A 25,745-nucleotide genomic window follows, 5' to 3' on the forward strand; every position below is an offset into this window, starting at 1 on the left:
TCTTTCCAAGCACGGATCAGAGCAACACAAAGAACATTTCGGTATTCTCAGTTTAAATGCAGTCTCTCAGTGCCATCATGATTTTTCCTTAAACCAATCAGAAAAAGACAAAATCTCTTCTCACTTGGTTGATTGTCCATTTGTCTTAACCCTAGCTTCAAAGCATCTGGTTCAATCCAGTTTTTCTTTGAAGTAGACAGTTTTTATAACCCTCATAACATAAACTGTAATTTCCTAAGAAAACCTGTTTTATTTCTAATTTGTAAAGCTGTTTAACACAAAAACAATGAATCACCCTAAATGGCAAATGTCTTTCATGTTAGAACTGGACATCAAAGGAGAGGCTGACATCTATTTAAAAATGTCTTGGAGGTCAGCCTTGTCCTAGCAAGGACAAAATGACCAGAAAGATCTTTATCAAATTACAATCTAATTAGGAATTTAACCAGAATCTGATTTAATCTCTAACCCATTCTGTGAGTTGTATTGTAAGACCAACAATTAATTTATATCTAAATAAAATGTTCCAACAATAACCATATAAAGTACATGTAAAATGTAATGATGCTGAAGTGCGTCCCATTTAACGCTTCCACACTACACCCTACTGCCTCACTCATCCAAGTGCACACTCTGTGACATTAAAACATCAGGCAAAGTGTAAACTTGTCGAAGGCTGTACCGTGCAAGGAAATGGTTTGGGACACAGCCCAGTTCAGACTAATGTAAAAGTGTCACTTACTAGACAGCAACCAGGAGACCGACTACTGAAAATTATACTAGATTTTTAATAGTCTTGATCCACTCTTGAACCCAGTACTAAAAAGGCAGTGTCCCATAAGCACGAGCCTCTGAAATATAAGTACTTCATCATGTCAGTATACTTACATTACTTACTAGAACTTTAGTATGCTTTTTTTTTTTTTTTACAATAGCTAAATACACTATATACTTTAATGTGTAGGGGCGCAACTAATTATTAGACGCAAAAGATACACTGCTTTCCTGTAAATATACATAATTGTTTCTGTTGTTCTCAGCTCACTGTATATTATCCACTGTAACACCCACTACTGCCAGATGTAAATTCACCATGGCAAAAATACTATCCACAGCCTTGGTTGATGCTGCTGGATCTCAGCTCAACTGAGTGCAGCACCACTTGAAGGCAAGACCATGAGCTGGACTGTATAAACATGCCTTCAGAGTCCTATTACAGTCACTGTCCAGAACTATTTACAATCAATAAGTTAATCTAGTTGGACAACCGTAGTAAAATTAACCCATTAAATTAGCTATTACCTTCTGTATGGTAGAATGTGTATTCTTTCAGATGTCATTGATGCATTAGTTTCCATTGCATGATATTTTATAGTTCTACATGTATAAACATCGTATTTATCTACCATGAATACATTAAGTACATAGAAACACCCTCTAAATAATTCATAACTACCTGCTAAAACAAGTTCTGTGGTCTGTTACACCTAGTAATTCCACTTGCTGCACCAGTGACACAATAATCTGTAGCATATTGTGTTTAAAAATGTGTCTCAGAAGCCTATGAGGTTGTTGTACTTGTGCCAGCAGTAAAGTACAACTGGGTTACATGTATACCGTCTCATACCTCATAACCCTAGCCAGGTTAGTTCTAAACTGTGAGACGACCAATTAACCTTTAAAATAATAATTCTTTGATGCATCGTAAATGTGCTTCATGCAGTACCTAAATGACAGAAAATACATTTTTTTACAACACAATCACTTTTAAACCAATGTTTATTGTTATAACAAATTACATTTGAAATATGTTTCACTATGCAAATGTACATATTTGTACTGGGAAATGAGTGTTTTTTATGTTTTGTCATGAAGACTGAATTATGCTGCTGGAAATGTAGTTTATTGCCTTAAACTTCTTATTCACAGAAACTGGTACAAAATCTGTAACCTCCACAGTTCAGGTACAGTCCAGGATTCCTCCATAGAAGACCCTTGTGGCGATCCCCTTCTGTCAAGAATACTGATCTGCAATCCTTGTGCTCACTGCTCGAGCAGCAGTTTCTGGAAGGATCGTGGTGATCCTGTCTGTTGCCAGTCACACCCTCCCCGGGAGGCGGAACTTCCCTACGTACTTGCCGTTGTGGCGCAGGTCGAAGGGGCTGAGTACCTTGCGGATCCCCAGCATGTTGGTGGAGACAACTCTCTGGAAGGTCCAGGGGTTTTGGTTGTTGAGTTCACGCTCGCGCTCCTCCTGATACATGGCTGCAAGGCTCTCCTTGCTCACCACCTTGGCCGGGAAGGGCAGCTTTTTGGCCACCTCTGTGAGGATGGGCTCCACTTCCCCAAACTCACAGCGCCCCCCCAGCTCCAGCACCATCCTGCCACAGCGCACAGGTGTCACATAGTGGTCGATGGCACCCTTGCCCCCGCCCATGCGCTGCCCCAGGCCCTTGCGGGTGATGGGCTTGTAGGGGGCGTTCACTCGCCAGCGTGCGAAGGTTGTCCGCGGGTCGATCCGCCGATTGATTGTCAGTCTCATCATCTCAATGTGCCCCCAGTGCAGGTACCCCCCACCTAGAGCCTGTGGGGAGACGACACAATAAATATGTTTACAGCACAACTTCAGGTGAAATTTTAGAACACATCCTTTTAGAGCAAAGTATGAATACACAGATTGTGATATTTGGGGCCAATTCCAATTCCAAATATTCAACATCAAAAATTGTCAGATACAGATACCAACTTTTTCACAATTAATACAATTACAAACCATCACTTGAAATTGTAATTTAACACTTGAACATTGACTTACGCTTAAACAGAGCACATCCAAGATTGTACTTATTGTATGTATTGTGATACATTGTTATACATTTTGTATGTATTGTGATATTGTTATACATTCTGCCAGAAGCAAAACACTCGTATGTTAACAGCATGTGACACATGTTATATATATATATATATATATATATATATATATATATATATATATATATATATATACACACACACACACACACACACACACACATATATATATATATATATTTTATTATTTTTTTATTTTTTATTTTTTTAATAGTGTTAAAAATGTAAAAGCTTGTAGGGTTTACTATATCTATACCTTAGTTTAGCCTTTGAGTCCCTTGTGCAGAATGTTACAAGAGTGTCATTTTTTCATTTACGTGACATTGCCTCATTATGCTCTATTATATCTTTGTCTGATGCTGTGAAGTTAGTACATGCCTTTGATCTTTCTAGACTTGATTACTGCAATGCTCTGCTTGCTGGTGTCTCTAAAAGCGTTGTCAACAGGCTGCAGTATGTTTAGAATTCAGCTGCTCAGGTTTTAACAAATTCTCAATCCTGTGAACACATAACTCCTGTTTTGGCATTTTAAAATTCTGCTGATAACCTAAAAAGCCCTAAACGGATTGGCTCCATGCTATATAAAAGATTTAGTACACAACTATATTCCTTCACGGAATTTGAGGTCAAGGATGCATTCAATGGATGACAACATTCTGCAGTTATGCACCAAGATTGTGTAATGCATTCCTGGGGCGATCAAGGACTCTGAGACTGGGTATTTTAAAATCATGTCTTAAAACATACTTTTATACACTAGCTTTTCCTAATGTTTAAATCTCTAAATGCTTATATCTGCTGTGTCTTTTTTATTAAACTGTACAGTGCTTTGTGATGCTTGTACATTAAAGGCGCTATATAAAATAAAGTTTATTGTTATTCTTATAATCGCATGCAGCCTGTTAATTATTTACTACCAGTCAGCCATCCAGATAAGATTATTGGGTCATTGAGTAATTGACTCTCTAATTTAGACACTATGTAAGTAAAATGTGTTTTGGGTAAGTAAAATGCAACATTACATTGAAGTCAATAAATACTGTACATACTTTAATGCTAACTTACGGGGTGTGCATTAATTACAGCCTTACATTTTAATTGCAATGTTACTTTGAACTACTGTACAAAAACTTTTCTGTAAATCTGTTTCTCATTTTCTTGTGCTTTGACAGACATGCTCCCAAAAATTTGAAGCAAAGAAGAAAATTGTCAAAAAATATATTTAACTGTACCAAAACTGCAGTAATACAAATAAAGAAATGATAATATTGTACTCATTATTGATCGCCTTGCTATAGCAATATAAATGTGTTGCTGTGTTGCTACAACTGTTTAAATAACACACCTGTAATTACTCTTTCATTGTTAACATCCTGACAACTTTAAAGTGTTTCAAAACTTTTCAAAATGCCCGCTCTAGTGATTTGTCCTTTAAATCATTGCAGAGCTATTTAAAAAAAAATAAAATAAGACGTGCTCTGACTTTTCTTTTCTGTACCACATCATGGATCGTTATTGCTGTGTTACCTGTTTAACAATGTGGGCAATAATCCTTACACTAGAGCAGACATTTTGAAACAAGCTTTGGAACAGACTTTATGATTGAACTTGTGTTTTTGTGGTACATCAATTTTGTTTGGCATAATTATTTATATACCACAGTTCTCGTCCGGTTCCTCAAAATAATTCCAAAACCTTGTTCCTTTGTTTAGAGATGCAATTTTATTTAAAAAAAATATAACAAACGTCAGAGAAATGCTTTTCTTACCCCGTGGGGACTGAACCATATCACGCCCACTACAACATGACAGAGTGCACCAATGAAGCGCCAGACTGACCAAGAATAAAACCTATCCCAGTGTCAATCTTTCTGTTGCACCAATTAGAAAAACTACTTGGGAGGTAAAACCACAGCAGTCGGATACATGACGGACTGCTGTAAATGATGATAAATTACTAAAATTAATAAATTTAAAAATAGTGTCATGTGACCGATTATACACCTAGCATATTATTCAACGTTTAACTACTTTTTTAGAGCTTATACATTTAAACATTTAAAATTCCCATCCCTTAAAGGCTACATTACTGTGTGATGACTGTATGCCACATGGACTGACAAATGAGTAGCAGGCCACTGCTTTACATACCACAATTCCATACTGGCCCCGTGCAAAAGTGTTGGCTGTCTGTGCTGGGCCTCGGATATCTCTCAGTTTCTTCATCTCTTTCTTTGCCTTCTTAAAATTTGGAACCTTATTTATGAACTTCAGCTTTGGTCTGTCAGGTAGAACCACACCTAAGCAAATAGGAAATCCAGAAAAGTGTCAGCGTTATCAGCACAAAGTAAATCCAGAAATACTAAATTCTATGGAAGTGCAAGGTATCCAAATTTGCTAACTTTCTTAATTTTTTTTTTTTTTTTTAATAAAACACAAGACATGTTACTTGTCCAATGGACCCTCTCAATATATTTGTAGGTCCATCCATATATATATATATATATATATATATATATATATATATATATATATATATATATATATATATATATATGTGTGTGTGTGTGTGTGTGTTTCTATCTACCAAAAACATCCTTGTGAATGTATTACTAATGCAGATCCTTTTAAAGTCACCGTTATTATTTACACCAAACAAGTAATACATACAGATATTTTCATCCTGAAAGGGTGACATTTAAAATCAACCTAATATTTCTGATGATTACTTTATTGGATATTGATGATGGTACTTAAAACATTCAAGTGAAGTTTCCAACAAAAGAAAAAAAAAAAAGGTGGTAGAAACATTCTATTTGAGGTGATTGGGTTTTGAATGCATACAAGGAAAATGTCCTCCCTTCAAAGTGTTACTGTGTTTACTTCATAGTTACACAAATGAGTGAAATATTATTGAATACAAGCAATACAACTAAAAGTTTACCACTGTAATCTGGAGGCTCTTCATAAGTCTTCATTCCGGCAACAACAAGTTTCATCTGATTCTGCACAGAACCTAGAAAAAGACACAGTACAGAATGAAATAACGCAAGACATCCGCAGTTTCTCAGTTTTACTGCTATAGAAACAAGTTACTTTACAAACGTCCACGGATGCATAGTACTGGGGATATTGTGAGGCTGCAGGGGGACATTTTGGTCTGGAGAGAGGAAACGCCATAATTTTATAATAACTATAAATATTGTAGACCCAACAGTACATCATCATTGTGATTCAACAGCCAATCACGTCCAGTTAAATATCGGTAACATTCAGCCAATTATACCGTTAAATTAAATCCAGCAACGTACACTATCTAGCAACGTACACTATCTTAAGTGTATTAGTAATGTGTTTGAGTTACCTGTAACTCGTGAACCCTTCGTGAGTCCTGAGAACGTGTTTTTCAGAAACGCGAACATGATTCGTTCACAGAGACAAGATAGCTTTACTTAAACGTCACCCACAATGTCGCTCTCGTTCTTCAATTTTATTGACAAAATACTTTTTAGATGTGCATTTCAGCTCTATCCATTTTCGTTCACAAGGTCGGCGCCATCTTGAGAGCTAAGTGACAACCCGGTCCGACCAGAAAACAATCCCTTCAGATTTGTCAGGCTGTAAAATAAAGTTCCGGATAGAAATGGGGTACTGTTCTATACCTGAATTTACAAATGCAGTTTATAAGCACCCGTAAATTAATATTTGTGTATGCAAGTAACATACTATGCTGTGAGGATTTCTCAGTCTTAAAATATTTCCACATGGTATCCCCACCAACCTACTTCTGGCCAATTTGGTAAAGGGTGAGGGGTTTGTGTATTCTCTTTAACAAAACACTGTTAAACATTTATATCAAAAACAAATGTGAAAATAAAAATACAACTGATCGATGTAGTTGGTGGAATTATGTACAATGATTTCAACATCAGACCAACTGAAAACTCAAATGGTGGAAAATATATAAAAAGGTAAAAAAAATAAAAAATAAAACCCACAGATTTAAAACAAAATCAGCATTTCAAGCTTTATTGATGGACCATTTGTTATGCAGTCGTAGTTAATACTAGACGTTTAAATGTGTACACAAGCTTGCTTTTTTACCAGTCACCTTTTGTACTACTGTTGTGAATTACAGGCACTAAATATTGAATGTTGTTTATTTTTCTGAACAGAAACAACAATGGAGTACACACTTGAGTCTTGAGTTGCTAAATAATTCATCATTTTAAATATAATGTACAGGACTAGACATACTGTAGCACACTGACTGGAAATGGACATTGAGAAAATGAGACTACCCGATTGGCTGGACAGTTCTGAATTCAATAATATCTAAATAGAGGCTTATGACAAGTAAACAACTTTCAAACAGAGTAATTGACAGTAGATTAATTGACACCCTTTAATTAAAAGAAAAAATCTGAGCAGGGCCTGAGCAGGGGTTTAATGCATGCCGTTCCTCTTTCAAAAAACAAAATGTAACACATGGTTTATGGTCAAAAGGTGTGTTCTGTATTTTCTCCACATGCCACAGCCAGAATAGCTGTGAGGCAGTGTTTCACAAAAAACTCAAATTGCTGACAAAAAAAAAAATGCTCAAACAACAATTCATGTATTAAAAACTGCTTTCATTTTTAATGTTAAAGCAAAGCAAAATTCTGACAGATATAAAAAAAACAGAGGCATTTAAAAAAATATAAAAATAATATATGTATTTATACGCTTAACAAAAACAAAGCAATGGCCCTCTAGTAGCTGCATCTTTTTAGCACATTCAAGCTAACGCTCCCTGGATTGCATATTGCCAAGTGATGTTAATTTGGAATTAATAAAAGGGTTTCACAGGTTTTAAATGAATGAAATTAAATGCTGCCATTTTCATTTTTGTTTGTTTCAGTTCCATCTGCAGACTTTTTTATTTTCTGAAATAAAAATAAATAAATAAATAGATGAGTCAGGGGTGTACAATTCATATCACCTAACGTCCGGGACGACAAGATTTGTGTGAGGGACAAGTTTTACTGTTTACTTTGCAGTATACTGCTACCTTCTCAGAATTCTGACTTGACTCTCCGCTGAGTACCCTCGGTCTCCTACTGAAACGGACACAAAACAAAATTATTTCTCTTTATTGAATGGCCAAATGAAACCAAAACGTATTAAACCAGCGTCATCGCCATTCTTCTGGGTAATGTAGTTTAAAAACCAATCCTTTACCCTTTTGCTCCGATAAGCATTCTACCTGTTTGAGGTCTAATGACATAACTTGACTTTCGGCTTGTGTATCAGGACAAATATCCATGAAAGTATATCTAAATAGCTGAGAATCTGAAGATTATTAATAACAGTTTCACTCTATGCTGAAATATACTCTATGATTACCTAGTTTGAATGTAAAAAACAACATGTACTCAAATTCATTTTTCTTCAGAAATGTCTCCATAAGTGGTAGTGATCTACCTAAAAGTCTGATGTAGTTTGAATCTCTTTAGTTTAATTATTATTTTTGTTTGTGTCATGCACAAAAATTAGATGGGATCAGTTTTGTTCGGACTGAATTACGTTTTCTTTATTTGATTTCCTGAACCACAAACTATTATTTGTTACTAACTGATTGTGTTGATTCTTTAATAAAAGCAAAATCGTGAAAGTGGTGTTCTGTTTGCGTGTATGTGTTTTGTGGGACAATGAGGGGGAAGTAGATTTTTAAGAAGGACAAGTAGATTTTTCTAGCATTTTGTCCCTTGGACAAGATTTTGTTTTTTAAATTGTACACCCCTAAGAGTAATGAACTTGACTTGCCCACTCTGCATGCCTGACCAAAAAAATTAAACAAACCCACCTAGTACAGTATGTACTGCACATAATCACCAACCCAAAGCACCTAGAAACACAGTCTTGCCTATCTGGCAAAAAACAATTTTAAAGAGTCATGTTGTTTTAGATTGTCACTTCTTGACACTTCTTTTTTATTTTAATGGGCAATATGGACACACATATAAAAAAAGAAGTACTCTATTTCTTTCACATTGTCCAACTTTAAGCATGCAGTATATTCAGTTTAGTTATTAGAAGGGTAATAATACAAAAAAGTGAATAACATGAAATATATAAAGTGTTCTCAGTGGACTTCTTGGATCATTGAACAATTTTTGCAAATGTGACTATAGTTTTTCATATTTATGAACAAGTTATTTTTTATATATCCAACCTTTGCAATAAAGAGCTTAGTTACAGTTAGATTTATATGGGAACTGGTTTTGAACTTGAGCTAAATTAGGGAATTGACCATAGAGAACAGCTTCAATGTACGGCTTCAGTGTCCATCTGGGTGAAGCAGTATCCAAAATGATAGAGATAATAGAGTATTTTTCTCTAGATAATACTAGAGAAAAATACCCAAGCTTTATGACAAAGATCATCGCAATGATACAGAGATGAAAGATAATATTTGGGAGTCCATTTTGAAGATATTGGATATGCCTGGTATGTAGGACGTATTGCCATATATGTTGAAATACCATCCGAGAAGACCCTCATAATGTCCACGTCATGTTTGTCGAATATGTACCACTTTTTAATCATAGTTTTGTCAATAGCAATTTAATAGTTTTATAGATCTGGCAGTGTTAAAACCTGTCGCTTCAGGCGGTCATGTTGCTGCGAAAGCATCTTGTCGCCTGACGAAAAATCACATCCTAGTGGGTGTAAGCAGTACTGCAATTGCTATATGTGGAATTTGTTACCAGTGTATTTCTTACACTCGAGTGTTTATGCATGAATGTAGTTTTTTTCATTTTATTAAATGCCCTACTCCACAAATCAGGGTGTCAGATTTTTGGTGTCACATATCTGAACAAGCTGTTAATGTACTGTACACTTATGAATTATTTTACCCCTTCTGTAGGAAACTGGATCACAAAAGTTGTATTAATTAGATTTACATACTATATATATATATATATATATATATATATATATATATATATATATATATATATATATATATATATATATATATAATTCTCATGTAACAAAGATAAAGTATACCGACTCAGGTTTGTTTGCGCCATTTTAATCTTAGACCATTGTTTCGGAACCGACTCAGGTTTGTTTGCGCCATTTTAAAGTAGACCCAGAACTGTAAGTTTAAGCATGGTTGCACACTTATTATGTACAAAACCAAAACAAACAAACAAAAACCTAACTCCCCTCAGAGTACTAATTAAACTTTTGGTTTTCCTAAACTTTCCTAAAACTCATTTTACTTTGTAAAATCCCCCCAAAAATTCTCTCCGACACCAGCTGTTTCCCGGTCACATATCTTTTCTTCAGGTATAAACACACCACACCTCAATTGTTCTATACACAGCACTTCCTCTGTTACCAGCTCACTAGTAGTCCTCTTCCTGTGGAGCTTCAAGCTCACTTTTTATTTCATGTGGCTTTTCCCAGTTCGCACCAATTATTTAGTTTGAGACACATTCTCGCAGGGATCTGCCCAGCCACAATATCTATCTATCTATCTATCTATCTATCTATATATATCTATATATATATTATATATATATTATATATATATATTATATATAAACTATATAATAGAATATAAGAGTCTAACCTTTTAAGGTCTCAGATTTTGGGTTTGCAACGGGATCTATAAACTATGCTGCTCCTGTAATTGTGTAACCTTTCCACGGACCACCTGAAAGCAACCAGCGGACCACCAGTGGTCCATGGACCACAAACTTAGACTGATAATACTGTTAATTGTCTATTTTGTATGTAAAGTCTACTTTGCAGAATCACATCATTTTTTTCTGTTTCCCAGTTTGACCTAATTCCTTTAGAATGCACCATGTTTTCATAAAAAAAAAAAAAAAAAAAAAAAAAATCAAACAAAGCAGAAACAATCTGGGAAGATTTTCTCGGCAACGTGATTATACTTGTTCCCAATACATTTATGCATTTAAACAATGTGTCTTAATTTGCATGAACTAGCAAATTTCCCAAATGCTACAGAGTCTAGAGTATGTTTGAAATTCGTTTAATAGCTAAATTTACATGAACGAAGCCTGTTTCAACTGAGCTAATCGCACATTTTTAAACGTTTCCTTTAAGGAAATTAACAGGTCCACTTTGTCAACTGCGAATCCATTTTTATATCGACATTGTCTAATACAAAGACAAACATTTTTAGAAATATGTATTTATTATTATTATTATTATTATTATTATTATTATTATTATTATTATTATTATTATTATTACTAGTATTATGTAAAGATATTTTTAAATAAATCAATTATATATTAATTCAAATAATATGTAAATGTTATGAAACGGCACATATTCTAAGTAGGGCCTTTTTTAGTGTGTGTGGTTTTTTTTTTTTTTTTTTTTTTTTGTAAAATACATATTTTTTTAAATTAAAAAAATATGCAAATAATAGTTTTCCATGACAATATGGGGGATAATATTAACACGCACTGTAGCTGACTATAGGTGCAGCTGGAGAAAAAAAAGTACTACTGTTACTTACCACTGCAGAGACTCATCCAGCCTACAACAATCAAAAGGAGCAACATTGTGCCTAAAATACATAAATACAAAGTAAAATGAGTTTCAGACAAAGTATTGTTACCATAATAGTTGGTTGTTTCTAAAACTGACACAGTATTCAAATTAGGTATATTCAGGCCTGATACTTTCTTCACATGATAGTTTCCTGACAGAGGTATGCATCATTTGCATTGCGATACAGGACCAATAGCACAATATAGGGTCATTGTACTTCATTAAATTGGTACAATGTATGGTGTAGTGTATGTTGAAAATGAACCAGCTGATCCCAAAGATCTGGGGACTGTGTGAGCCCTGGTAATGCTAACAAAAGCATAGTAGCATTGCATTTAATAGAACTACCTTTACCTTTGCCTTTTTTTTCTAAAATTCCAATCCCCAAATGATAAAGGACAATTTTCTAAAATGTAAAGAGGCAAACTGTGCACCTGTCGGTTTTTAAATTGACCTTACAACTGAAATAAATGAATATGTCAATTGAGCCTGATTCATACATTTCACCCTGCAGACTGATGCCTCTGACGTAGTAGGACAAGGGACAGATCGCTCCCAGGAGGTAGAGGCCGTGGGGCATTTGGTATTGTACATTAGCAGGATTAATGCCTAGCCATCATAAAAGAACAAAATGAACTGAAAGCAAGCCTTTCTTCCTGTGTGTGCAGGCCCGTCTGACCGCATGCAGTATTTGTAAAATGTCCAAAACAAACAGTGGCCTCGCAGGGGCCCCAGTTCTGATGGGGGCCCTATGCTATAGTGTAATTTGCATATACCTTAATCTGGCCCTGCATGCACCAGTGTTGCCAGATCAGAGGTTTTCTCTTCAGATCTAGAGGTTTCACGTTTCTGCTCAGGGCAACCTGGAGGTAAGAGGAAGAGGTTTTTTAGAGGTACATTTTTTGTTTTAGGATTTTCTAAAGGTTTGCTTTTTTCTGTCTGAAAACATTTTGCTCCCTAAGATTTATTCATAATGTGCAAGTCATTCCTTTACTAAAATGGCGGATGCGCTGTGACATCATGCCAGTTGGCAGCCGCGACCTACGAACTCTATAGAATTTCTCCAGAAGTTAGATTTACTTTGACTGATCACACATAGAGTCTATGCTGCACAGAATTTGAGCGAGAGGCACAGGTGGGGGCCTAATACTTGTTGCAGAGGAAATTAATTATGTTGTAAGAGCCGTGTTTAAGAGTTATGCCAGTCAGTGAATGTAGATTCTGTAAAATGTAGAAAAAAAAACTACACTGACAGATTTGTGTTTTTTTTTTTTTTTTTTTTTTTTTTTGTACAATTTAGCCATTGTGTGCCAATATAATATTACTGTAGGTTAAGAGATTTAAGAATGTTACAGGTACAGTGCATTCCAATTAGTTGAGTACATCTTAATTGCATATTCCTGTTAACTTAAAAAAAAGAAAAGCACATTTCTTATGAAAATGCACATGCAGTAGATTCCTATGAATTGCATCTCCCGTGTGCCTGTTTTATATATTCAACCAGAATAAGGAACATACATTTTTATTAATCCAGAATAAGGAACGCACACCATGAGGCTGCATGGTCAGGTGCTTAAAGAAAGGGGTTTGTATCCAGGAGGTGCCCGTTCACTCCCAGACTCACTGTATGACCTTGTGCAAGTTACTTGGGTTCCGTCTTTCCGGTGAGACATTGTTGTAAGTGACTCTGTAGATGATGCATAGTTCACACACCCCAGTCTGTGCAAATCGTTAATTGTTAATCCGTATCAATTTCGAAATGAAATCGCGGATATTTGACAACTAGTGAAATTTTTATTAACCTGCTTCCCAGTATTTATTTATAGCCTATACATAACAATGTTACAATAGTACATAATAAATTACTGTAATAAATGTTCTGCAATTAACAACATATTTTTAATACTGTTTCAGAGTTGTTGTTGTTTGTTGTTTGAGACAGTCCCACCCAATTAGGGACAGGTGGTCACCCTACCTGGCCCACGAGCCCTTTGCCCCTGATGGCAAAGAAAAAGGCGATGAAGAGCTCTTGTCAGGCCAGGTGAAAACATCGATCATAGACTTAATATCATGTATGTGTTAAGGAGGGATGTCTCTAAACAAATCCAGGTGAATCGTGTTTAAAATGCAATCGTTTTAAAAAGAGAAGGCTTGGAATAGGGAATGAGGCAGATTTTACATTATAGAGACAGAAGAAATGACGCTACTGGAACTCGCCTATGGAAGGACTCGCTTGCCAGTTAAAACAATAAAAAAAAAAAAAAATGTATGTATATATCTAGACGCATGGTACACACATAACGACTGCATCAACATGCTGGAAAGTGTTTCAGTCAGAGTGCAGCATTTCTGTTCTTTCCAGAGTTTCCCTTTTTAAAAATTAATAAACACAGCCCGCTGACAGAACAGCAACTACGTGACAGCCAAAAAGTCCACAACAATAAAAGCTGGAAATAAACCTATTTGAAATACAAACTTTAAGGAAAACTAGCTCACAAATCTGTTATGCTGATTCCATTTCTAAATCATTTTATTCTCACAATCACTACAACTAATCATTAACCCTCCCCCGCTCTTCGAGGGAAACAGTAAAAAAAAAAAAAAAAAAAAAAAAAAAACAGGAGTCCAGTTCTTGGATTTTGAAAAGGTGGTCACCCTAGGGCCAGACTGGCCCTGCGTGACGGAGTTCTTCCACTGCAGTGGAAGGAGCCCGCAACGGGGGAGATGAGGTGGCATAATAGTTAATATTCCTCACTTAAAAGGGAACTTCTGTTTTTGCCTTTTTTAAAAATATGTAGAATAAAATAAAATTTTAACAACTGAACCTTCATCCATATGGAGTTGCTGATGTTTCTAGACGTGAAATATTTTGGTGTAATACATAAAACGCTACTTGACCACAGGATATGTTTTTGTTTTTGAAATGTTTAAAAAGCTTTTAAAAAAATAAATAAATAAATAACTGGTTGTCATGTGTTTGTTTTGCACCTAGAAAGAGTCAAGATTTATTTAATGAGCATAAGGGCTGTCAGGAGCAATATACTAATAAATACTGAAAGAAAAAGTTGATTTATTTATTTTTTTTTTTTACCACTTATTGCCTGCATATACAGTGTATATATTATAGGTCAGTGTGATTAACTTTTCCCGTTACTGATGGCTCTAATATTGTTTTTATGGCCGTGGTCTTGACTAGCTTATATTGTTTTTGGACTTCCGCGCAGCTATGCTTCACAGCACACTGGTTTAAGGAAGCTGAATAAAAAGCAATAAGCTTAGACAAGTGTGAACCAAAAAAAAGTTAACATAGCAAGAATGAACACAGGGCTCTGCAGATGCCGTTTCATTTTGATTGTAGGTGAGTAAATAATGAAAACTGCATGTATTTCATTTAAAGTGTAATTTAGAAAAATGCAGTCAGTTTTGGATATTACAGGTCGTGATCACAGTTAGAATTTATTGCTAATTAAAAGATTTAAAAGTATGTTTTGATTAATTAAAGTTAAGTTTAATGATCTGTTTGTTGATGGATTCTTAATTAAAATTGTGTCTGAAAAGTAAGAGTAGAAACGAGAGTAAGGATTTTATTTCAATGAGAAACCAATAAAACAGGACTTCATTGCCATTGTAAAGATTTCAATATTTTTGTTTTCAATGTTCAACGCTTATAGAAAGGAGAGGTTAGGAATCATAACCTAGAGCATTCTTACTTTTCAAAGGGAGCCACTTTGGGTCAATATGTATCACATAATACAAGCATTTCAGTGAATGGGCATTGCGCACTTGATCAGAAGTTAATTAACAAAAGTTGTTGAGAGTATTAGATTGTGCATAAATATGGAGGGGGCTATTTGTCTGTCTGTTCTTTCATCTGTCTCTATGTTACACTTCCATTCATTGCACTGCTTAAATTTGTTTCTATATTTCTAGAAGAATTACATATCAAATTATGATTAAATGTTTAATTTCACATTTTTATTCTATACATACTGTTTATATGTCATGGTCACCAACTTTTTTTTTTTTTTCTAACACTATTCTTCAATGGGTATTTTGTGAAATTGTATGTGACTATAAATAATTACTAATTAACTTAAAAAAAGAACCTCACCATTTGAATGGAATTGTTAGATGTCAGACTTGATGTATGGATTCAACTTATGACATTTTATCATATTTACATATTTTATGTGGGGTGAATTACACATTTATGTTAGTGCTGAAAGACTTCTATAAAGTGTTCCTCCCTGTATTAGGCTGTGTTCACACTGGGTCCGTTTAGAGGGTTTGGACCGCAAATTTGGTGTGAAGTGGACAACAAAGTCCGCTTGTTAAACAAACTACTGAGTCCGCCTCAAGATGTGGTCTCGGTTCGTTTGGCAAACTTACCAAGTTAGGTTCACTTGCTAAACCTCAATGTGAACAACTGCTGGACTTAAGCAATTAACAACACAAGGTAACCTGACTCGGAAATAAACATTTTATGCATAGTTGTTCATATTCTGAGGAAACGAGTAGAGCAAAAAACTAAATACATCAGGAAAGTCCATGGACAGTGTGAGAAACTGAAGCTCTGGCAGAAATGTGATCAGACACCAAAATCCAAAGGCTAATAAGAAGGGTTTTAATAGAAACTGTGAACAAAGTAAGCGAAAGTGAAGAAACATACCAAATCACAAATCATAACTAAATTATAGTGCGCCTGAAAACTGCGTTATCAACACAAATGAACTCGGTCCTGAGAAAAAATGGAAAAGGACAACAAATATTTACTTTAGTTTGCATCCTAACAAACTCTGTTCCTTGGCTAGCAAGTGTTAACAACAAGCAAATTGACACATTGTTTCAAGGTAAACTTGAAACAGTCCCAGTGTGAATGCAGCCCTGTAATCATTACACGCCTCATGGAATCAAGTTTACGATGAGGACAAACTTAATCCGCTGCTATCAGTATGAAGGTAAAAACAAGTGGCCATGTTTTTTTTTTTTTTTTTTAATTAACAGATTTGTGGAGTTGAATTACGTTTAAAGGGATGTCACCTGATCCAAATTTTAAAAAATGAGCTTCAGGAATTATTTATATAGCAAAAAAATCAACATGCATATTAAATTATTTTACTTAATCCTCGTCTCAGTAAAACCATGAATGTGTTATATGTGTACAGTCTACCTTTTTCATATTATTTATTTATTATTATTATTATTATTATTATTATTATTATTATTATTATTATTATTATTTCAAATAATAATATAATAATACAATGGTTACCATTACACACTGTTGTCTGAAACGGCTCTTCATATGAAAACAAATATGTTTATGCCCAATTTGTTTTAATAACTTACCTGATGTGGACTACGGTTTATGCCTTATATTATTTTAACTAAAAATACTAAAATAAGTTACCTATTATATATATATATATATAATATATATATATAATATATATAATATATATATATAGTATCAATAGTTTATAGAAAAATGATTATCATTCACATTTGTTAATATCTATCTATCTATCTATCTATCTATCTATCTATCTATCTATCTATCTATCTATCTATCTGTGTATACAAATCAAGTTTACAATGGCATCATTCAGTATCACTTCTACAGTCTTTCATTTCTCTCTGACCACATTAGTTCGCTCTTCGATACACCTGAGGGAAAATCTCCTGCTTTGTCAGATCCAGCCTTGTCTGGCTTCTGCCCTGGTGCACAACCCATGGCCTGGATTGTTTGAAATGGTCATAGGGGGTAGTGGGTCCGTAGGGGCGTGATCATATACCGTCTACCTCCAACAAGAGCAAAACTCCTCTGTTGAGTTGAGGAAGGGGGAGGAAGAAAATATTGAGAAACTTATCATGTGCCTCAAACAATTGCTTCCTGGTTGTTAATGGATCAGCGTTTCAATTTGAAAAGCTGATGCATTAAATCTATGCAATATACTACAGTATATGTTTATAATAAGTAGTTGGACCATTGCATAGAAATGGCATACAGTTTCCTTACCATATATTTGAACATTTTGGAGGTTTTCTTTTGATTGTAGAAAAAATACAAACACATATCACAGTAATGCAGTAGGTTACATATTTTTTATCTTGTTACAGGTGTTTATACTTATGGGCTATATGTGGCGGCTGAGCTCTTAAGAACAATTGTCCCAGGAGAGAATGTAACTATACAGTGTAATCATACCAGTTCTACCCCGATCTACTGGTACAGACATCACAGAGGACAGTGCCCACTTCTGATATTTCAAGTACTGCAGTCTCACATTAAAGCCTATAATGGATTTGAAGGACACTATTCTTATAGCCGTCCAAGTAAAGTCTTAACCATACACAATGTAACTGAGGAAGACACAGTAACATACTACTGTGCTTGCAGTTAAAGGAGTGACCGTGTTTGTGGATGGAACAACCCTGAGATTGAACAGTAATTTAAATAATTATATTTCAAATAATTCTATAAAATAAATACTATGTATTTGTCCTAAAGTTTATTAATTAATTGAGTAATGTTCTTGCTAGCAAGGTAAACTAATCAATCCAGATATTATTTTGTTTAAAAATAAATAAATAAATAAAATAAAAGCATAAACTGGTGTTTGACACATTTTTTATGTGTTTTATTTGTTTCAGGTGTAAATGTACTATTAGTATTAATCTGCTTAATTTATTTGTATTTTAAAATAAGCTTCATTGTTTATAGGTACAACCAAACCTGATGCAAAGAACTACAAAGATCAAGGTAAAATAGACGTGCAATACTATTTTAATATCAATATTAAAAAATATTACATAACATTTATCTTACTGAGTTGCAAATAGAACATATTGTTGGGTAAACATTAAGCAATACTTACAAAGTAATATTTTTAATACATTTCTCCCTGCCTGGAAGGGGGAGAGATGCAAATCCAGTCATCCGGGCAAACAGCAAACACACTACAGCTGCTTTTAAGGAGCCAGACTCTCTCAGTGGAGCAGTACAACACAATAGATCACACCTTTGCACCATGGGCTCTTACCTGTTTCGGATTTCCATAAGCTACATGAATCTAAATTGTGAAGTTTTGAAAGAAACACATATTTTCTTTTTCTTTTTTTTTTTAAAATGATACCCGGTATGACTTTAAGTTAAAAAAAGTTATCAGTTTCTGTTCCTTATTCTCAAGACATCTGTTACACTTGCACTTCCTGGGTCATTTCACCTTGTCTCAAAAAAGCCATTGAAAGGATGAGGTCAATCTGCAAGTGCAGTAACCAAGAAAGTGCAACACTGAAACCATACAAACAGAGATTTATTTACCCAAGTGTAGTACCAGATATCAAGTTTTAATATAAAAATGTGTACTTATAACATGTGTGTCTTTCCAAACTGTACATTTGTGACCTGTACCTCAGAAGGAAGTGCCCAACAGCTAAGCTATATGGAATTACTGTTAGTTACAATCCCTTTAATGTAGTGCAAAATTATTCATTTTAGAATTTTTAATTCATGTAATTATTTTGCTGCCACAACCCTTATGCCAGCAGGAATATAAAATGGATCCCATTACATTGTGGGTTGTACCTGGCTTTACTATGATTTGAACTGATTACACCTGCGCTTATAAATAGGTGTAAAACCTGGACTGGATTGAACAGCAATGGTTGTCTTGCTATTGCTGTCCCTGTTTAATGAAAAAAACATATTACAATGCGTATTTATTTTTGTTTTCTTGGCACTCAAGAACGTGGCAAAGATCACTTACCAATATCACTTACCTGTTGCATTAAGGCACACATCCATCTACTTGTTTTATTAAGTTCCACATTTTTTTATACAGAATTATTCTTATTAGGTTGCATAGTGGCCTCTGTCTCAGAATTACTACCACCAGGATAACGACACTACCAACAAAAGGATAAAATTGAAGTTGTAAAAATGTTTAAAAAGCAAAACAAAAACATCTTAACACTTCTTAACTTAGTTTTGCTTTAGAAGGAAGGACTAGTACAATCATTTGGATCATAGTCACTGTCGCTATGTTGCAATGTTGTTTTATTGAAATGGAAAGGTACAGTATATGTAAACTTCCTACTGAAATGCTTACATTTTTTATTTGTTTTAAATCAATCTTAAATTATTATTTGCAAATTTGAGGTTTGGATCTTTTCCAAGTACACAGAAGTTAGGTTAACAAGAAATAAATATACTCAGTCCTGTGATAATGAAAGGACTGGCAAGCCTGTGCCAGCCCAGATAGTCCTTCCTGCTCTGTATTATCCAATCAGGCACTCACACTTGACAAATAAGGGCATTGTCAATAATTACATTTTCTATTTAAAATCTAAAAGCACACAGCTGACCACACATTCTCCAAGCCGACCACTGTGAGAAGGGGTTGCTTTTATTATTTTTCAATTTACAAAACTAGGTAATATCTGATATATTTGGCTTTAAGGTGGCTGGCAAAAGGGATTCTTTAAAAATAAATTCAATAATATGAGAAGCTCTTGAGTAAGGCATTTTGTAACACTGAGCAAGCTTTTTATTGATATACATTTAAAAAATGTAACAAAGGCTCTGTTAATATATATATATATATATATATATATATATATATATATATATATATATATATATATATATATATATATATATATATATAAAGTTTTATAAATATATTGTGAAAGAGCCTTGTGGCTCAGATTCGTTTCACCATTTAAAGTACAGACCCAGACACAGAGATGGAGGTTTTAAGCGTTGGTACAGTCATTTAATGACAAAATAAACAAAACAGAAAACAAAAACCTAGCTCTATATGAGCACTAACTGACACAGACAGGAACATATACTAATAAGCCAGACAGCTAAGCTGCCTTGCCATCAGTGTTGATCAGTGTTGTTCCATCTTCTTGACATGTTTAATAGTTAAATAAATAACTTCCTGTAATTGTTACACTTTTTACCCTGAAAGAGAAGATGACCACCAAAACATTGTTATGGGATATAAGCCTGCCTATTGGTAGGTGTCACTGAGTTCTTTCTATCAAAGCTGCCGATAGGCCCTCTCCCCTCGGTGACCCTCTCGGTCCCGCCTACCAAGGGTACTTAACCGTCATGCAGGGAGACTCATCTCTTTTCGCGACGAAACCGTGATGACGACCGACACGACCTCGTGGTTGGTGGTCATCTTCTCTTTTCAGGAACCAGGTTTATGGTAGGTAAACTGATGTTCCCTTTCAATTCGAAGATGGCCACCAAAACATTGTTATGGGAAAACGAGTACCAGAGCTGTCGCGAGGGAGAGAAGAATGGCAGCATACGAGGGACGCCTTATCCCTGCCTGACCCAGGTCAGCGGTGCAAGTGTGCCCATGACATAGCCACACCTCTCGTAGAATGTGCAGTTACCTGCCCAGACAGGGGCAAGCCAGCACCATCATACACAGCAGAGACTGTGTCCGTAATCCAATGTGACAGTCACTGCTTCAAGAGGGGCTGACCCAGGGTCCATGTCCTGTGGCAGATGAAGAGCTGGTCAGACTGGTCAAGTTCAACTTCCTGTCCTCCGCCGAAGCAAATGGTGGAAGATGGAAGGACTTCAGTTCCACAGACTCATGTGGAAGGCTGAAACCACGTGGAGAAAAGCAGGGTTTGCACACAGTGACACTCTGCTACCATCATCCCAAATATGCATGCAAGAGCTATGCAAAGACAACGCCTGCAGCTTTGCGGAGGTGATAGCCAAGAGGAAGGCTATCTTCATGGTCAGATATTTCAACTCAATGGACTATATAGGCTCAAACAGGGCCTGAGTGAATAACTTCCAATACAATCTCCAGGCTCCATTCGGGGAGAGTAACCCTCGTGGGCCATCACAGAGGTGGAGGAAGTACCACAGGGGGCAGTGTGTCGTCTCTGCCGAGGCGAAGAGATCAACCTGCGTCTTCCTGAACCGTTGCCAAATGTGCTCCCCCACTTGAGGGTGGAGCTGCCACTCCGACGGATGCGGGCCCTCCCTCGAGAGGAGGTCGAAAAATGCCAACAAAGAGTAGAGATGGTTTATCTGAGTCAGAACTGGTGGTGTGCTGGTTTTCAACTGGTCAGGCTGGTTCAGCAGGCTTCATGCTGGTTGGTGTCAAGAAAAAAAAAAAAATCTATGTAATACCCCTTTATTTAAAAATAATGGCAGTAGATTTGTGTCTTTGCTTCTAAAATAATCAAGTTCCCAACCCTTGCTGATCACTAGCTCAACTATTATTTTTTAAAAGATGTTATTGCAGTGAAAAATAAAGCAGATTTCTTATAAGAATCTAATACAGATCTAGATTCGTGGAACAATACAACAACCTAGCTTCCTTTACATCAGCTGCTTTCCTGTAACTCATTGTCACCGTTGACATGTTTGTTTCACTCTTGTTTCCATCCTACAGCCTGCAGCTACATGGTGAGGAAGATTGGGACAGCTGTCAACGAGGGGGACCAGCCAGAGAAGCCCACCGCTTCGGCATGTAGTCAGGGTAGAGGTGAGGGAGCCCTGTGCTGGGAGATAGAATGCAGGACCACAGGATTGTATATAAAACCCTGTCTCCCCACTCCAATATCATCAGGAGATTTTCTAGTTAAAGTAGTTTCATTTAGTTTAATAGATTAACTTGATTAGCAAATATCATGTATTAGAGTGCATGAGAGTTTGATGTTATTCCTTAAGCAATAGCATTTTCCTCTTGTGTCAGTCTGAAGCCCCTCTTCATTTCATGGCTGTTCACAGACTCTATGGAGATCAGTTCAGCAGTGTTCATGATACATGGAATTAAACCTACTTGACATTAATTCCAGGCAGTTTATAAACTTCGCAATGGTACCTTGATTTATATGACATACCCTAATAGGTGGCTGTTTCAGGAAGGCAAGACAAGGTCAACTACCAGGATAATGCCTGATAGTCAGTGTTTTATAGTGGTCATACAGGTAAATCAGGCCTTTATTGTTTTAAACATTTTTAGTGTTTTGCTTTCCTTTCATTATGTTGATGATTATTTATTTTTTAAAGCTGAGATAGACTGAGAAATGCTAATTCTGTAAATTAAGCCCTTCTAAATGATCTGGAGTCATTCCTGTCTAAGTCTCTATTAGCATGGCTCAGCTCTTTATTGACTACCCTTTGGCTGAACTTACAAGACAGATGAATTGGAGAAAAACAAAACAGAGAGCTATGGAGAGAGAAAGACCAATAGAACCATGTCTTTCAGTTTTTTTGCACTTTTAACTGCAAGGAGAGAAGAGGTGAAGATTGAATGCAATTCTGATTTACTCCTCTTTAAGGGTAAATAGTTTTGAATTTTTAAGCCAACTGAGTACATTTCATAAGGGGATTTGGTTCCTTCACTTTATTTCCAGCATATGCAGATGAGAACATTAGGTTGAAAAAGGATTGATTTATAATCTCTGACTTTCTTTCTCCCACAGATGGAAAGGGGGAGGAGTTGAAGTCTGGTGAGACAGCAGCGATGCTGAGCACTGACCCAGGCCCCTCAGCACCCCCTCGAGACAGGGCTGTGCAGCAGTGCTGCTCCTGAGGGTAAATGTCGCACTGACTGAGGAAGGGTGTGTGGGTAATGAGGCTAGAAAACTGCCGTCATGGTTACAGTGGCACCTCTATATAGAAATAAGTTATAACGTGTGTATGAAACATATTGACTTTTAAGAAACATACATTTCATTTCTGTCAATCTGAGTACTACATACTCATGTCAGCTCCCACCGACACAACCCAGTCAGTGCAGTAAGCTGATCGCCTGATTGGCTAATTGTGCAGCAACAAATGAAGGCTTGTTCATCAACTGTCACAAATCTGTATTAATAAAGTTATTCCCTAAGTATTTAGTGTCACCTGGTATTTTTATTATGGTATTGCAACAAGAGTTCAATTATTTATTTTTTTAGAGCTTAACCAGATGGTTCAATGTTAAGCTACAGTACTTACAGGGGAGAGTTTGGTCTCTTCTATTCAGTTATACCCAGTGGTGCAGTCCTAAATCGGAAGGTACCAGAATGCCACTAAAAAAGATTTTCTTAAGAATTATACAAAGTCACATTTTATTTGTGTACTGAACTTATGTAACACACATATAATAGACAATTATAGTTACTCAGCATTTTTAGGCTTCTTAAGGAAGGAGTTTGAAATAGAAGTACCTTCTCATTGCATCAACAGGACTAAAGACTGAATCATGCAGTTGTGCAGGAGATGCGACTCATGTGACTTAGCTTGCCTACTGTGCTCGATTACACCACTGCTGCCTACAGAAAAGAGTAGCGGAGCGGAACTGTAGCACAAATTATACCTTACCTGTAAGTGTGCTGCCTCCATCATCCTTTCGGTTAGTTGGAAGGTCACAACCTTGATAGTTCAGATAAAACCCCTAAAACTACTTGTTTCTGTTTTTTAAAACTAAAAAATATATATATATATATATATATTATCTATATATGACATATATTATATATATTATATATATAATTTTTTTCAATATTTTTTTTTTCAAGCATCTAAAATGTGTGTTACAAAATACAAAAATATATAACCATGTGAATGTTTGAAAAAGATTTATTCAATCCATCAAAACTGAATTTCAAAGATATGTGACTAGGCCAACCTCCATATTTCTCATTGATATTCTAAATTGCACAAATATAGCCCTGGACCAAAGTCTAAAAAAAATTAACACATTGTTTTTAGTTTGATTTGTTTTCTCTTGCAGACTGAAATATGCTTGTATAAGTCAATACAAAACAAGGATGCAGAGATGAAAGAAAATACTGGTGGTGGAGTTTAGACTGAATGGGCAATTATAGATTGACACATTTGTAGAGACACTGGAGTTCAGTGGGACCCTGATCTTACAGGTGTTCTTTAAATGTGTGTGTGTATTTTTCTGTTGGTTAATTTCATTTTGGTGTGTGTGTGTATATATTGTAATGTGCTATCACCCCTATAGGGCTTATAGGAGAAGTTGGGTTTGGGACCTGCCTGTTCCCTGATGGGGTTGTACAGCAACAACGGGGTTTGGAAGCAGACCTATAGCATGTTATGCATTAGTGATTGATAGGTGAGGGTCCTGTGGGTGTTTTTGCTGGTTTTATTTGGGCTGTGATAGGAGGTGACTCCGGAGAGTGTGGGATAAGGGAAGGATCAGTTTGATGCGCTTGGGGTTCACCTGGACAGAGTTAGTTGTGAGTTTGAGCTGGCACGCTATTAGAACAGGCCAGCGTGTAAAACAAATAAAGGAATACAAATAGTTGTCTTGCCATGTTCTCATTCAAGTCATTACCTGACGCTACAATGTAATAAAGTATCCCTACTTGACTGGTGTGTCACTGTGTGGCCCAAAAAAACTGAACCTTCTTATCTTGAGTCTCCTTCATATCTGTGGTCTTCCAAGAAGAAAGATACAGACACATAGCATAGCGAAAAAGCACTATCAGCAAGCTATAGTTTCTGACATCTGTTCTGCAATCTTTGGTAGGACCCTGCACATGCTTTACACATGGTCAAAGGGCATCTGGGTGTAGTAAAGATGGCAAGTGTGGACCTCAATGCCACTGAAGAGAAGGAGCAGGAGTCAGGGGAGCCACATAACATTGTGTCTTGGACTTTCTGCAATGATATTCTGGTGAGCAGGATATATTATTTGTGTAACATTAGATAGCTGTGCCGTTGTTCATTTTATGAAAAGTGTTCCCTCCATACACAACTGTTCTTCCCACTGTTCATGCCTCTTCAGTGGCATTTCGATCTGTCATCATTTTTACTTTCCTCCGGTACACACTGGGCATGTTGCAAAGTATGACAAGATGACCAGGATCCTTGCAAAGTGGGTGGACAAGATGAACCAATCAAAGCGCTGAACTCGCTAGTCAGAAACTCCTCCCAAAACCGGAGTTGATTTGTCTATATCCAGAAACTAAACCAGAGCCGGACTGGTTATTCTAATACAGTGGAACTGAGTCCATTGTATAGTATCACAATCCCCAACTTTCACATTCACCTGTATATTACCTGTATTGTACTTGTTCTACAGACAAACACAAACGAATATCATACTATAACACACTTTGTCAGGTCTGCTTGCTCTTTGACCGATATGTAGCGTTGTGTTTATTGCATAGTATAGTATAGGCCAAGAGTTGCATACCAATAAATCAATCTGTCATGGACACTCCATCCAGTAGATGGCGCCTTAGCATTTTCAAGAAATTTCAACACCATGTAAAATTAACCAAAGG

General features: G+C 35.9%; 1 protein-coding gene across 1 annotated transcript; it reads right to left on the minus strand.

Annotated features, from left to right (window-relative positions):
- Positions 1–1,797: 1,797 nt before the first annotated feature.
- Positions 1,798–6,456, minus strand: mrpl16 (mitochondrial ribosomal protein L16). Its single transcript, XM_041258924.1, has 4 exons — positions 6,238–6,456; positions 5,818–5,889; positions 5,025–5,173; positions 1,798–2,584 (listed from the first exon to the last, which is right to left on the minus strand). Exons 1-4 carry the CDS (start codon positions 6,293–6,295, stop codon positions 2,099–2,101), a joined length of 765 nt encoding a protein of 254 aa, XP_041114858.1. The 5' UTR covers positions 6,296–6,456; the 3' UTR covers positions 1,798–2,098.
- Between the last annotated feature and the right edge of the window lie 19,289 nt (positions 6,457–25,745).

This window comes from Polyodon spathula, chromosome 9 (assembly GCF_017654505.1).
Source record: "Polyodon spathula isolate WHYD16114869_AA chromosome 9, ASM1765450v1, whole genome shotgun sequence".
NCBI lineage: Eukaryota > Metazoa > Chordata > Actinopteri > Acipenseriformes > Polyodontidae > Polyodon > Polyodon spathula.